The sequence below is a fragment of the Bos indicus genome, chromosome 15, assembly GCF_029378745.1.
Source record: "Bos indicus isolate NIAB-ARS_2022 breed Sahiwal x Tharparkar chromosome 15, NIAB-ARS_B.indTharparkar_mat_pri_1.0, whole genome shotgun sequence".
NCBI lineage: Eukaryota > Metazoa > Chordata > Mammalia > Artiodactyla > Bovidae > Bos > Bos indicus.
This window is the reverse complement of record NC_091774.1, coordinates 77,772,046-77,784,541: the sequence shown is the minus strand read 5'-3', so window position 1 is coordinate 77,784,541 and position 12,496 is coordinate 77,772,046. Positions and strand designations below refer to the sequence as shown.

The 12,496-nt window shown below is 48.7% G+C and overlaps 1 protein-coding gene across 3 annotated transcripts; it reads left to right on the top strand.

Moving 5' to 3' along the window:
• RAPSN (receptor associated protein of the synapse) lies at window positions 1-12,357 on the top strand. Of its 3 annotated transcripts, none has more exons than XM_070804216.1 (8): window positions 1-264; window positions 828-1,166; window positions 8,581-8,739; window positions 9,263-9,361; window positions 9,439-9,561; window positions 10,121-10,219; window positions 11,460-11,659; window positions 12,045-12,357. In XM_070804216.1, the coding sequence occupies exons 1-8, from the start codon at window positions 73-75 to the stop codon at window positions 12,088-12,090; spliced, it is 1,257 nt and encodes a 418-aa protein (XP_070660317.1). In that variant the 5' UTR covers window positions 1-72; the 3' UTR covers window positions 12,091-12,357. The 3 variants fall into 3 exon arrangements, with proteins under 3 accessions (XP_070660317.1, XP_070660316.1, XP_019830704.2); XM_070804215.1 differs by having other exon boundaries at window positions 7-264; window positions 12,035-12,357; XM_019975145.2 differs by having other exon boundaries at window positions 10-264; window positions 10,121-10,174; window positions 12,035-12,357.
• Window positions 12,358-12,496: the final 139 nt, after the last annotated feature.

The window sequence follows — 12,496 nt, the reverse complement described above, 5'->3', positions numbered from 1 at the left end:
GCGGGCACCAGGGGTGGGGGGGTGGTCCCATGAGAGCCTAGAGGCGCGGGGCCACCGGGGGTCTCTGGGAGGATGGGGCAGGACCAGACAAAGCAGCAGATCGAGAAGGGGCTCCAGCTGTACCAGTCTAACCAGACGGAGAAGGCGCTGCAGTTGTGGATGAAGGTCCTGGAGAAGAGCTCAGACCTCGTGGGGCGCTTCCGTGTGCTCGGCTGCCTCGTCACGGCCCACTCAGAGATGGGCCGCTACAAGGAGATGCTCAAGGTGGGAGCGCGGCCAGGCTGGGCAGGTGGGGCCCAGCGGGGTTCTCCCAGGCTTCCCGGCCCCCTTCCGCCTCCTCAGACTCGCCCGTATCCCCCAGGCTGGCGGTCAGGGCCTGAGGCTCTGAATCCTCCGCATCTCAGGCCCTGGCTCTTGGATGCTCTGTCTTGGCTTTGGATTTGGGCCCGTGGCCTTGAACTTTGGTGTCTGAGGTTCTCAGCCTCGCAGTGTGAGGCACTCAAGGCCAGGTCTCAGAGTCGAGGTTCCAGTCCTCTCCTGTGGGGTTCTGAGTCTAAGCCTGGGGAGGGGGGCACTGGCTCCAGGTTCGAGGCTGGGGGCCTGGGCAGGTGGTGGAGACTGCAGACCAGTTTCGGGATGAAGTTGAAAGCGGGGGGTCTGGATTTGGGAGGTGAAGGCTCCCGGGTTGCAGCTTCCAGTCTGGCTGGGGAGCCCAGCGCATATCTGAGGCTAGGGGTGGGCGCTCCGGGTCTGAGGCTCTGGGCTGGGGGGTGGGGGGCTTGGAAGGGCAGAGACTGAGCGCCCCGGCCCACCCCCACGCTGGGCAGTTCGCTGTGGTCCAGATCGACACCGCCCGGGAGCTGGAGGACGCCAACTTCCTCCTGGAGAGCTACCTGAACCTGGCGCGCAGCAACGAGAAGCTGTGTGAGTTCCACAAGACCATCTCCTACTGCAAGACCTGCCTTGGGCTGCCCGGCACCAGGGCAGCCGCCCAGCTTGGAGGCCAGGTCAGCCTGAGCATGGGCAACGCCTTCCTGGGCCTCAGTCTCTTCCAGAAGGCCCTGGAGAGCTTCGAGAAGGCCCTGCGCTATGCCCACAACAACGACGACGCCATGCTCGAGTGCCGCGTCTGCTGCAGCCTGGGCAGCTTCTATGCTCAGGTCAAGGTGCGCCCCGGGGCCCCCGGGGGAGGGTGGTGGAGGTCCCAGCTCCCGGAGAGCCTCCGAGGAGCCGTGCTCCCTGTTGCATCACTGGGTTCAGTCCTCCCATATCAGTAGGGACGAGGCAGATGGGAGTCTGAGAAGAGAAAGACTTGGCCGGGAGGAACAGACATGGCCGGGCTTCCCAGATGGCACTAGTGGTAAAGACCCACCTGTCAATGCAGGAGACATAAGAGATGCAGGTTCGATCCCTGGGTCAGGAAGATTCCCCTGGAGGAGGGAATGGCAACCCACTCCAGTCTTCTTGCCTGGAGAATCCCATGGACAGAGGAGGCTGATGAGCCACAGTCCACTGGGTCGCAGAGTCAGACGCAAGTGAGGTGGCCTAGCGTGCAGAGATGTGGCCAGGCATGGCAGAGTCAAAATTCAAGCTTCAGTCTGCCTGACTTCCTGGGGGAGTGGGAAGCTCCTATGTGAGGACAGGCCTTAAACCTGTACTTTGCTGTGTTTGCTGTGGGATCTTAGGCAAGTCACTTCTCTCCAAGCCTATGAAATGAGGGCGAATGGAGCCCGCCTTATAACACGGTCGTAAGGATTCATTCATCAAACATGTACTGAGCATCTATTGTATGCCAGGCACTGTTGGTCAGGATACAGCAGTGAAAATAACAGCCAAGTGCCTGGGCTCACGAAGCTTGCTTTCTAGCTGGGGGAGGAAGGTGAATAAATATAATCAGCAAAGCCAAGTATACAGCATGGTGGAAAGTGCTTAGGAAAAAGGGGAGCAGGGAAAGGGGGTTGGAAGGGCTGAGGAGGGGGTGTTGCAAGTTCAAACAGGGTGGTAGGGGTGATGTCTGATGACTTGGAGAAGAGAGGGTGAGCCATGCAGAAATCTGGCGAAAGAATGAAAAAGGGAATGGTGGAAGCACAGCTCTGCTTTTGGGGGAGCTTACCTTGAGTATTCCAGGAAGGGTGGAGGCCAATGTGGCTGTTGCAGGTATGTGAGAGGTAGGAGGTGGTGGGATCCGGGGGGTTAGGGGAAAGGGAGATAGAAGGGAGAAGAAACTGATGGAGCCAATGACCTCAGGCTTCTGGCCCTGAGCCTTTGCTCTCCGTCCTGCAGACATCCAGGCTGTGCTCGGCCCTCGGGGCATGTCAGCCCCTGGCACATAATAATGCCTAATAAACCTTGCGAAAGTCAAAGTGTGAAAGTGTGGGTCGCTCAGTCATGTCTGACTCTTTGAGACCCCATGGACTGTAGCCCACCAGGTTCCTCTGTCCATGGAATTCTCCAGGCAAGAATACAGGAGTGGGTTGCCATTCTCTTCTCCAGGGGATCTTCCCAACCCAGGGTTCGAACCCACATCTCTTAAGTTTTCTGCATGGGTAGGTGGGTTCTTTACCACTAGCCCCACCTGGGAAAGCAGTTGGGTGTGAGGAAATGAGAGTCATCCATGGATTGATGGATCATCCTTCATTTGAGGATTTTGTTTGCAGCAATAAGACATCTGGGGAAGCCATTCTGTGAGATCAAATAGGATTGGAGAGAGATAGAGGTGTTTTAAAACCTTTTTTTATTATGAAGAAAATTAACCATACAGGAATGCATAGAGGATGATATAATGAATCACCATATGCTGGCTACTTATATTTAACAATTATTAACATTTTGCCATGTTTGACTTAACATATTTTTCACTGAAGTCTTATGATATAAAATTATATCACATTATATCCCATACATTATGGGACTTCCTTGGTGGTTCAGTGGCTAAGACTCTACGCTCCCAGTGCAGGGAGCTGGGGTTCAATCCCTGGTCAGGGAACTGGATCCCGTATGCCGCAAGTAAAGACCTGGAGCAGCCAGATAAATAGTTTTTTAAAAAAATTATAGACATCACGAAATTTTACCACAAAGTAGTTCAGTAAGCATTTCTGAGAATAAGGAGACTATTTTCTGATATAAGGACACTCTATTACATAATCACAATACTATTCTCACACACACCATGGTGAACAATGATCTCTTAAATTTCTCTGTTTATCCTGAAAATACGCCTTAACGCTCAGCTTGTTTGAACTGGAACACAAGCAAGAACCACACACTGCAGTGATTATTATGTCACTTTCAATAGAAAGTTAATACACTACTCTTTATTCTCCATGATTTACTGAAGAAGCCAAATTAATTTATATTCCATCTCATTGTCTCATTGCTTCCTCAAGGAGTCACATAAGCTGTTTCTTTGTCTCCATTACTCTCTATGAACGAGAATTTTAAAAATGACTTGGTAAGATCTAGGTCACGCATTTTTAAAATTTTTTTTTTTAATGTGGAGCCTTTATTGAATTCGTTACAATATTGTTTATGTTTTGGTTTTTCGGCCACAAAGCACATGGGATCTTAGCTGCCCGACCAAGGGTTGAAGCTGCACCCCCTGCGTCGGAAGGGGAAGTCTTAACCGCCGGATCACCAGGGAAGTCCCGTAGGTCGTTCATTTCTGGTGAGAACCTGCACAAGCAGGTCTGCGTGCTTCATGAGACACCATATTGACGTCCGAGCAAGTAACCGCCCGATCCCATTGCTTTCAGCTTTGCCTTCTTCCTTGCAGGACCAGCAGCTTACTTTGTGGGGTGACACTTGGGGAATATTCAGCTCAGCAGCAGTGTTCTCCATAATGGTTTGAGCATTTTTTGGCGTCTGTTGCCTGAATCAGTTCTGTCAACTCTCACGAAACGGTGACTTCCACGTTCTATGATGCCTTCTGCAATTGTTAGCTGGGATTTTCCTATAAATTAATTAAAGCTAGCTGATTGCTCTGAAAAGCAGTTCCTAAAGGAAAGGTAGATAAATCCTTTGTCCCTCTCCTTTAATTGCCATGTTTCAGGATAACGAGCTGATGTGATAGTTGACTCCAACGATCACACTTGTTTTGCTTCCTCTTTTTGGTATTTCATCATGAAATCTTGGAGTTAAAAAAATATTCAGTAGTCTTCAGTCATTTGCAATCATTGTTGCTTTTGATACTCACGTTATCTTAATTTTAGTCAGGGGAATTCTCTTCAGCATGACCCCTATGTCCTTTTGACGAGACTTCCTTTAGTTTTTTGAAAGAAAGCATTCTTGTTTTCTGGCACAATAGCCTGTCCCATGGTATTGTGTAGAATCGGCCCTTGGTATTCTCAGGGGATTTGTTTCAGGATCCCCAAGGACACCAAAATCCAGGAATGCTCAAGCCTCTATATAATATGGTGTAGTATTTTCATAGAACCTACATATATGGCTGCAGTGGGTCTTAGCTGTGGCACATGGGATCTAGTTCCCTGCCTAGGGATCAGACCCAGACACCCTGCGTTGGGAGTCTAGAATCTTACCCACTGGCCCACCAGGGAAGTCCCCCCTCCTATATTCTTTAAATCATCTCTTGTTGTTGTTTTAGTCGCTAAGTCGACAGGCCCACGGACTGTAGCCTGCCAGGCTCCTCTGTCCATGGGATTCTCCAGGCAAGAAGACTGGAGTGGATTGCCATTTCCTTCTCCAGGGGATCTTTGCCACCCAGGGACTGAAACTGCATCATTGGTAGGCGGATTCTTTTAGACTGAGACACCGAGGAAGCCCAGATTATTTTTAAAACCTAATACACTGTAAGTGCTAGGTTCATAGTCAGGTGCCTGGCAACTTCAAGCTTTGCTTTTTTGGAACTTTCTGGATTTTTTTCCCCTAATATTTTCAAGCTTTGATTGGATGTGGAACCCTTGGGTACTGAGGGCCCACTATATTTCCTGCTCCAGACTGGTAAAGCCCGGATGTGGGCTCTCAGGATGCTCATTGCCACTGGCTTGTTATTGCTACTAAATCTCCTCGGTTTCGAGGACAACTGGACTTCATACTGAAATCTTCAACTCAAGCTTAATGTTTCAGGATTTTCTTTATTTCATACTTGATTCTTTTTTTCTCTTAGGCTGAAAATCTTGGTTTCTAAAAACATAATTAAATATTTACTTTATCTTACAAAGTACACAAAATAATTTCAAAACACAATATACCACTATTGCTGAAAAAAAAAAAGACAAATGAAGTTTAAGACTTCTCTGCTGTTCTTTTGTCTTTATAATATATCCCACTATGGTTGAACTGTTCAAGTGTATGTTAAGGTCATTTGAAGTAACACTTGTTCTGTATGGTTCTATTAATAAGAGGTTATATAATATATTATGGCAATTATGAAACCATCATAATATATTATAATATACCTTAATTATATTTTAATTAATTATAATTATATTATAATTTTAAATTATATTTAAATCATATGTAATAATTATCTAATAATTATTATATTGTAATATAATTATATAATAATGTGTAGAATATATATAATATAAATATATATATAAATCTAAATAATTATACAGATATATATAATATATGATACAATTAATACATAATATATATATAATACGGAGAAGGCAATGGCACCCCACTCGAGTACTCTTGCCTGGAAAATCCCATGGACGGAAGAGCCTGGTAGGCTGCAGTCCATGGGCTCGCTAAGAGTCAGACACGACTGAGCGACTTCCCTTTCACTTTTCACTTTTACACATTGGAGAAGGAAATGGCAACCCACTCCAGTGTTCTTGCCTGGAGAATCCCAGGGACAAGGGGAGCCTGGTGGGCTGCCATCTATGGGGTCGCACAGAGTTGGACACAACTGAAGCGACTTACCAGCAGCAGCAGCATATATATAATATAATATATAATACTTAATATAATTATATTATAATTCTTATAATATATTATTATAATATAATATGTAATATATAATTATTATAATATAATATATGATATATGATATGATTATATTATATATGACAATTATAATTATATATTATATTATAATTATATTATAAATTATATATAATTATGTTATATATTATAATTATAATGTATAAAATTATATTCATATAATTTTATATTTAATTATATATTATATTTATAATTATATTACAATATTATATATAATGTTTATATTATATTATAATTATATTGTATATTCTATTTATAATTATATTTATATAATCATATATTGTATTCTTATATTTATATTATAATTATAATTATATTATATATTATGATAATTATATTATTCAGTTCAGTTTAGTTGCTCAGTCATGTCTGACTCTTTGCTACCCGATGAATTGCAGCATGCCAGGCCTCCCTGTCCATCACCAACTCCTGGAGTTCACTCAAACTCATGTCCATCGAGTCGGTGATGCCATCCAGCCATCTCATCCTCTGTCATCCCCTTCCCCTCCTGCCCCCCAATCCCTCCCAGCATCAGAGTTTTTTCCAATGAGTCAACTCTTCGCATGAGGTGGCCAAAGTATTGGAGTTTCAGCTTTAGCATCAGTCCTTCCAATGAACACGTAGGACTGATTTCCTTTAGAATGGACTGGTTGGATCTCCTTGCAGTCCAAGGGACTCTCAAGAGTTCTCCAACACCACAGTTGAAAAACATCAATTCTTCGGCGCTCAGCTTTCTTCACAGTCCTACTCTCACATCCATACTATATTATTATAAGAGTAATATATTATATTTATATTATAGTTATATAATATTATATTTATATTATAATCATGGCATATTTAATTATATATTATGGTTATATTATAATTACAATCATATTATAATTAAATTATATTTATATTATAACATAATATAACTATATTACATTGTATTTATAATATATCTATAGTTATAATTATATTAAATTATATTATATACATTATAATTATTATATATACAATACAATATAATATAATTATAATATGATATAATATATGCTATAAAATATAATATATATTATATTATATATTAACATATATATAATTATGTAAATATACATTATATAAATATAATATATTTAATATAATAAACATACATTATATAAATATATGTTAATATATAATATATAATTATATATAATACATTAATATATTATATTATTATAATTATATAATACTATAATATAATATAATTATATATTATAATTAAAATTATATATTATCTATTATATATAATTATATATTATATAATTAAATATATAATAATATATTATAATTATTATATGATTAATTATATATTAATTATACTTAAAATTAATTGTAATTTTATAATAATATACACTTAAGGTTATTTGTTTCCATTTTAAACAAATATTTATTCATTTATTTGGCTGCACCAGGTCTTAGTTGCAGCACGTGGGATCTAGTTCCCTGACCAGGGATCGAACCTGGGCCCCCTGCATTGGGAGCTGAGTTAACCACTGGACCAGCAGGGAAGTCCCTTGTTTCCATTTTCCAATCTTAGGTTTTTTTAAATTAAATTTCCTATTTTTAAGTCTGTAAAACATTTACATGGCTTCGAATTAAAAAGTACATAGTACATACCAAGTTTATTAGAAACAGGTTTATATTGGGGTTACCGAGAGTTTTCTTTGGGTCATATTAGCTTGTTCGATATCAAATAAAAATTCAAGTAGGTTTTCTACAAAAAAGAAGAGAGAATCGGGGTTGTAGTTGAATGGGACGTGAAGTCAAAGGTGGTTGTTTGATTTTAATTTTTGCTTTTCACGTGAGGTAAGAAATGCCAGATGGTGTTTTTATGGTGATGGGATGACTCAGTAGAGAGACTGGGGAGGGGTTCCAGAGCCCGCCTGGAGGGGGTTTATTTAATTTGACGGAGCAGGGAGGAGCAGGAGTGAGGCAGTGTGGAGTCAGGGCCGCTGGGTTTGACCGAGAAGGCGAGTGAGGGAGCGCGTCTCCGATTTCCTTCTGTTTCCTAACGGAGTGTATGGTGAGGTCATGTGCTCATAACTGGCAGGTTGAGAAGACATTTAGAAGTCTGAGGAGAAGGGAAGGGGGAGAGGATGATTTCTTTGCCTCAGTCAGTCTGTCCTATGTTCTCGGAGCTGACTCTGCTGGCAATCCGTCATCCAGCCTTCAGTGATGACAGGCCGCCAGGAGGCAAACTCCAGCAGGGGGTCAGGGTGGGCTCTGACAGCCCCACCACCACCCTTCTGTGCATCTCTGAAGGCCAGGGGCCCAACCGGGACTGGCTGAGAGAAGCCAGTTGCCTTTCTTGCTTCTGATTCTCATTCATTCATTCAGCAAATACTTTCTGAGCCAGGAACTGTGCTAGGCTCTTGGCAAACGTCGGCAAACCAGATGAAAACCCTTACGTTCATGAGCCCACCCCTTTGCAGGGCTGTTCCCTCTGCGTGAATCACGGTTTTCCTGGACACCAGAATAAGTGAATGAATGAATGAACGAGCATACAGTGGAGCGCTCCACTTAGGGGCAGCTCCCGCCACTCAGCATGCGCACTCCCATCCCGGCCCCTCCCTTTGTCCCCTGCAGGACTACGAGAAGGCCCTGTTCTTCCCCTGCAAGGCTGCAGAGCTCGTCAACGACTATGGCAAAGGCTGGAGCCTCAAGTACCGGGCGATGAGCCAGTATCACATGGCTGTAGCGTACCGCCTGCTGGGCCACCTGGGCAGCGCCATGGAGTGCTGTGAGGTGGGCGCAGCGCCGGCGGGTGGGCGGAGCACGGCGGTGTGGGCGGGGCCCGGGCCCGGTGCTTCCTCCTGCCTACCCAGTCCGCTGAGGCCCCCCAAGTCTGGCTCCTGCCCCCCTCTCTATGGCTGAGCCCCTGGAGGATGTGCTTGCTCCCCTTACCCCATCTGCCCCAAATCTCATTCCCTTATAGTCTGTTCTCAACGGAGGGGGCTTTCCTTTGTCCCCCGGCCCAATACCCACTCTGTGGGACATTTGTAAGTTGGAAGCGAGCCAGTCTGGAGTTCCACCGACCTAGGTAGGAATCCCAGCTTTGCCACTTAATAACCTGGTGACCTCGGTCAAGCCACTTCCGCTCTCAGAGCCTCAGTCTCCAGGGCTGTCAATCCTCAGGGGTTCGGTACACGGGGACTCAGCACCAGGAAAGGGGTACCGGGCTCCGAGGGTGTCTGAGGGGCCCACGGGGTGAGGATGCCTCTAGGGTGGGGGGCAGACGCGCAGGCCTGAGGGTCCGGCTCCGTCACAGGAGTCTATGAAGATCGCGCTGCAGCACGGGGACCGTCCGCTGCAGGCTCTCTGCCTGCTCTGCTTTGCTGACATCCACCGGAGCCGTGGGGACCTGCAGGTGAGGTCACCGGGACGCAGGGGGCGGCGGTGCGGGCCAGGCCGGGCCTGATCCCAACCCCCAACCCGGCTGCGCAGACAGCCTTCCCCAGGTACGACTCCGCCATGAGCATCATGACCGAGATCGGGAACCGCCTGGGGCAGGTGCAGGTGTTGCTGGGCGTGGCCAAGTGCTGGGTGGCCAGGAAGGCGCTGGACAAGGTGAGGGGGATCCCTGTCCTGCGGCCAGCTCTCCCCAGCGCTCCCACAGGTCAGCCAAGGGTGTGTGGGTCTGCTTCCCGACTGGGCTCTTTCAGACCCTTTGTCCAGTATCAGCCTCACCCCACATCTGTGAGGCCAGGGCATCCCAGGTCACTTTCCAGGCTCAGAGCAGGGCGTGACTTGCCAATCACCCAGCTCGTAAAGGGCCAGACCTGGCATTGGAACTCAGACGCTTGAACTACCTCCTATGATTTCACATGGAGTAGGAAACCCAGGGCAGTATTCTTGCCTGGAAAATTTCACAGGCAGAGGAATCTGGCAGGCAACAATGGGTTGCAAAGGGTCGGACACGACTGAGCGACAGAGCCCGATTTCATAACCCCCTGTGAGATAGGAGTGTTCTTCCCATTCTGTATCCAAGTAAACTGAGGCAGCTCAGGCCAGTGTACCCCAGTCTCTTTCTCTCCCCAGCCCCGTCCCTCCCTGCCCTTCCTTCCCTACAAGGCAAGGTCTCTGTCCGACAGCCCTGCCTGCAGCCCTGCCCTATCTCCCCTTCCAGGCCCTGGATGCCATTGAGAGAGCCCAGGACCTGGCCGAGGAGGTGGGGAACAAGGTCAGACCTGATTCCGTCTGCTGGGTCTGGAGTCAAGAGCCCAAGGTGGGATCTAGGGTGGATGGGGAGACCCCCCCACCAGCCTGCTCATGCCCTGAGTCCTTCCTGATCTCCAGGAGATGCCCCTAGTCACTCCCTGACCCTGGCTGTTTCTCCTCCACTCAGAGAGCACTTGGGGGGTGCGGGCAGGGTGAGAGTTCTGTAGCTCAGGGGACATCAGAATTCCTCAGTGGTTTCTTTCTCTCTTTTTGGAAAGTTTCTTTCTTTCTGGCTGCGCTGGGTCTCCACTGCTGCTTGGGCTTTCTCTGGTTGCGGTGCACAGGCCTCTCCCTGCCCAGGTGGCTTCCCTTGTGGAGCACAGGCCCCAGGGCACCTGGGCTTCAGAAGCTGTGGCCTCCCGGGCTCTGGAGCACGTGCTCAGTACGAGTGGCGCACAGGCTTAGTTGCTCCGTGGCACGTGGGATGTTCCTGGATCAGGGATCGAACCTGCGCCCCCTGCATAGGCAAGCCAATTCTTCACCACTGCGCCATCAGGGAAGCCCCCCGTCAGAGGTTTCTTGATGGTCATTAAGACTCTGCCACTGAGAGGGAGGTGGGCACCCCAGGGCTCTTCTAGCTGTGGGTTCCAGGACTCACTGGCTTCCGGCAAGGTGGGTACAGCGAGCCGCCTTTTACAGATGAGGAAAGTGAGGCTCAGAGAGGTGTTCAAGGTCCCACACCTGGTAACTGACCTGTGTTAACTCCACAGCCTGTGTTCTTCCCACAGTCTATGCAGCCTCTTCAAATTTCATCATCCTATCCAAACCTTTTGAAAATAGCCTCAGAGTCTTCTAGAAGATGCGCCTTTCTCAGAGATCAGGGCACAGTCCTGTCAAAATGCCAAATACACCTGCCTTGGCTGGACAACAGCTGCTCTGGCTTACCCAAATATCATCAGAAATGTCGATGAGCTGCTGTGGGTATGCAATGAACAGAAACAGGAAAGCAAATTAACGAGTAGGGCATCGAGGCAGCAGATCCGGTCAATAAAAATCCTTCAAAAACATGAGGTCCCCAGTCGCTTCTAGGAGTAAGGATCACTGATTTCGCCAACCCCCTCATTCTGCATGAAGGGAAGCTAAGGCCCGGAGAGGGCCAGATGTTTTTCCTAGGGCCCTCAGCAAGGCAGGAGCGCGGCAGGACAGGGCCCCCGTGTACTGAGCAGCCTGTGGCCCCGGGCGGACAGATGGCGTCTGGGGGCCGCTGCTCACCGGCACTGACCTGGTCTCGTCCGCCCCCGCTGCAGCTGGGCCAGCTGAAGCTGCACTGCCTGAGCGAGGGCATCTACCGCAGCAAAGGGCTGCAGCGGGAGCTGCGCGCCCACGTCGTGCGCTTCCACGAGTGCGTGGAGGAGGCCGAGCTCTACTGCGGCCTGTGCGGCGAGTCCATCGGCGAGAAGAACAGCCGTCTGCAGGCCCTGCCCTGCTCCCACATCTTCCACCTCAGGTGAGCGCCCTGCCGTTGGGCCCTGGGGGCTCCCTGGGGCTAATCACACTTAGGCGGTGCTTTTGGGGCCTCCTGGGTGCCTGTTCTAAGAGTTTTCTGTCTAATCACTCATCAAACCCTCCCGGCGGCCGTGTTTTTCTCCCCAAAGAGACCACAGAGAGAGAACTCTCGAAGGTTATGGGGGAGCGGTGACCAGGGCCACAGGTGCCTCCGCCACCCACGCCTGACCCCTGGCCCAGGCTCTGGCCTGCAGGCCTCCCCAGGCACAGGGCCTGCAGGGCTGCCTGCCGCGGGGAGGGGAAGAGGGAGCCGGTCCAGGGTGGGCAGCCAGGCCGGCCAAGCCGACAGTGCCCTTTGCACCAACCCCCCCGCAAGGTGCCTGCAGAACAACGGGACACGAAGCTGCCCCAACTGCCGCCGCTCGTCCATGAAGCCTGGCTTCGTGTGACCCAGCAGGTCGTGGACTTCACCTCACCTCCCCTGCTCCTTCTCTGCCATCACGCTGGAGGGCCCCGACCAGCTGAGCCCCCCGCCACGCCTGTTTACTTCTGGGGCAGGGGCCGGCGCGGGGGGGGGCCTCCTGCGGCCTCAGTCAGGGCCCAGGGCCTGCCCACCGCGGCTCCGCCAGGCCCAGCTGCCCTCCCCCCTGCCTCTCTGGACTTTGCTCTTTCTAGAAAAATAAAACCGTTTGTACCTCGTCCTGGTGATTCGGACTTTCCCTGCCCACGGTCTGCCCAAGGGTGGGGGAGAGCAGCCGGCTTCCTCAGACACCCCTGTCTCTCTGCACATGTGGACGAGCGCCTCCACCACCCTCCCGGCTCCTCGGGCTGCAGTGGG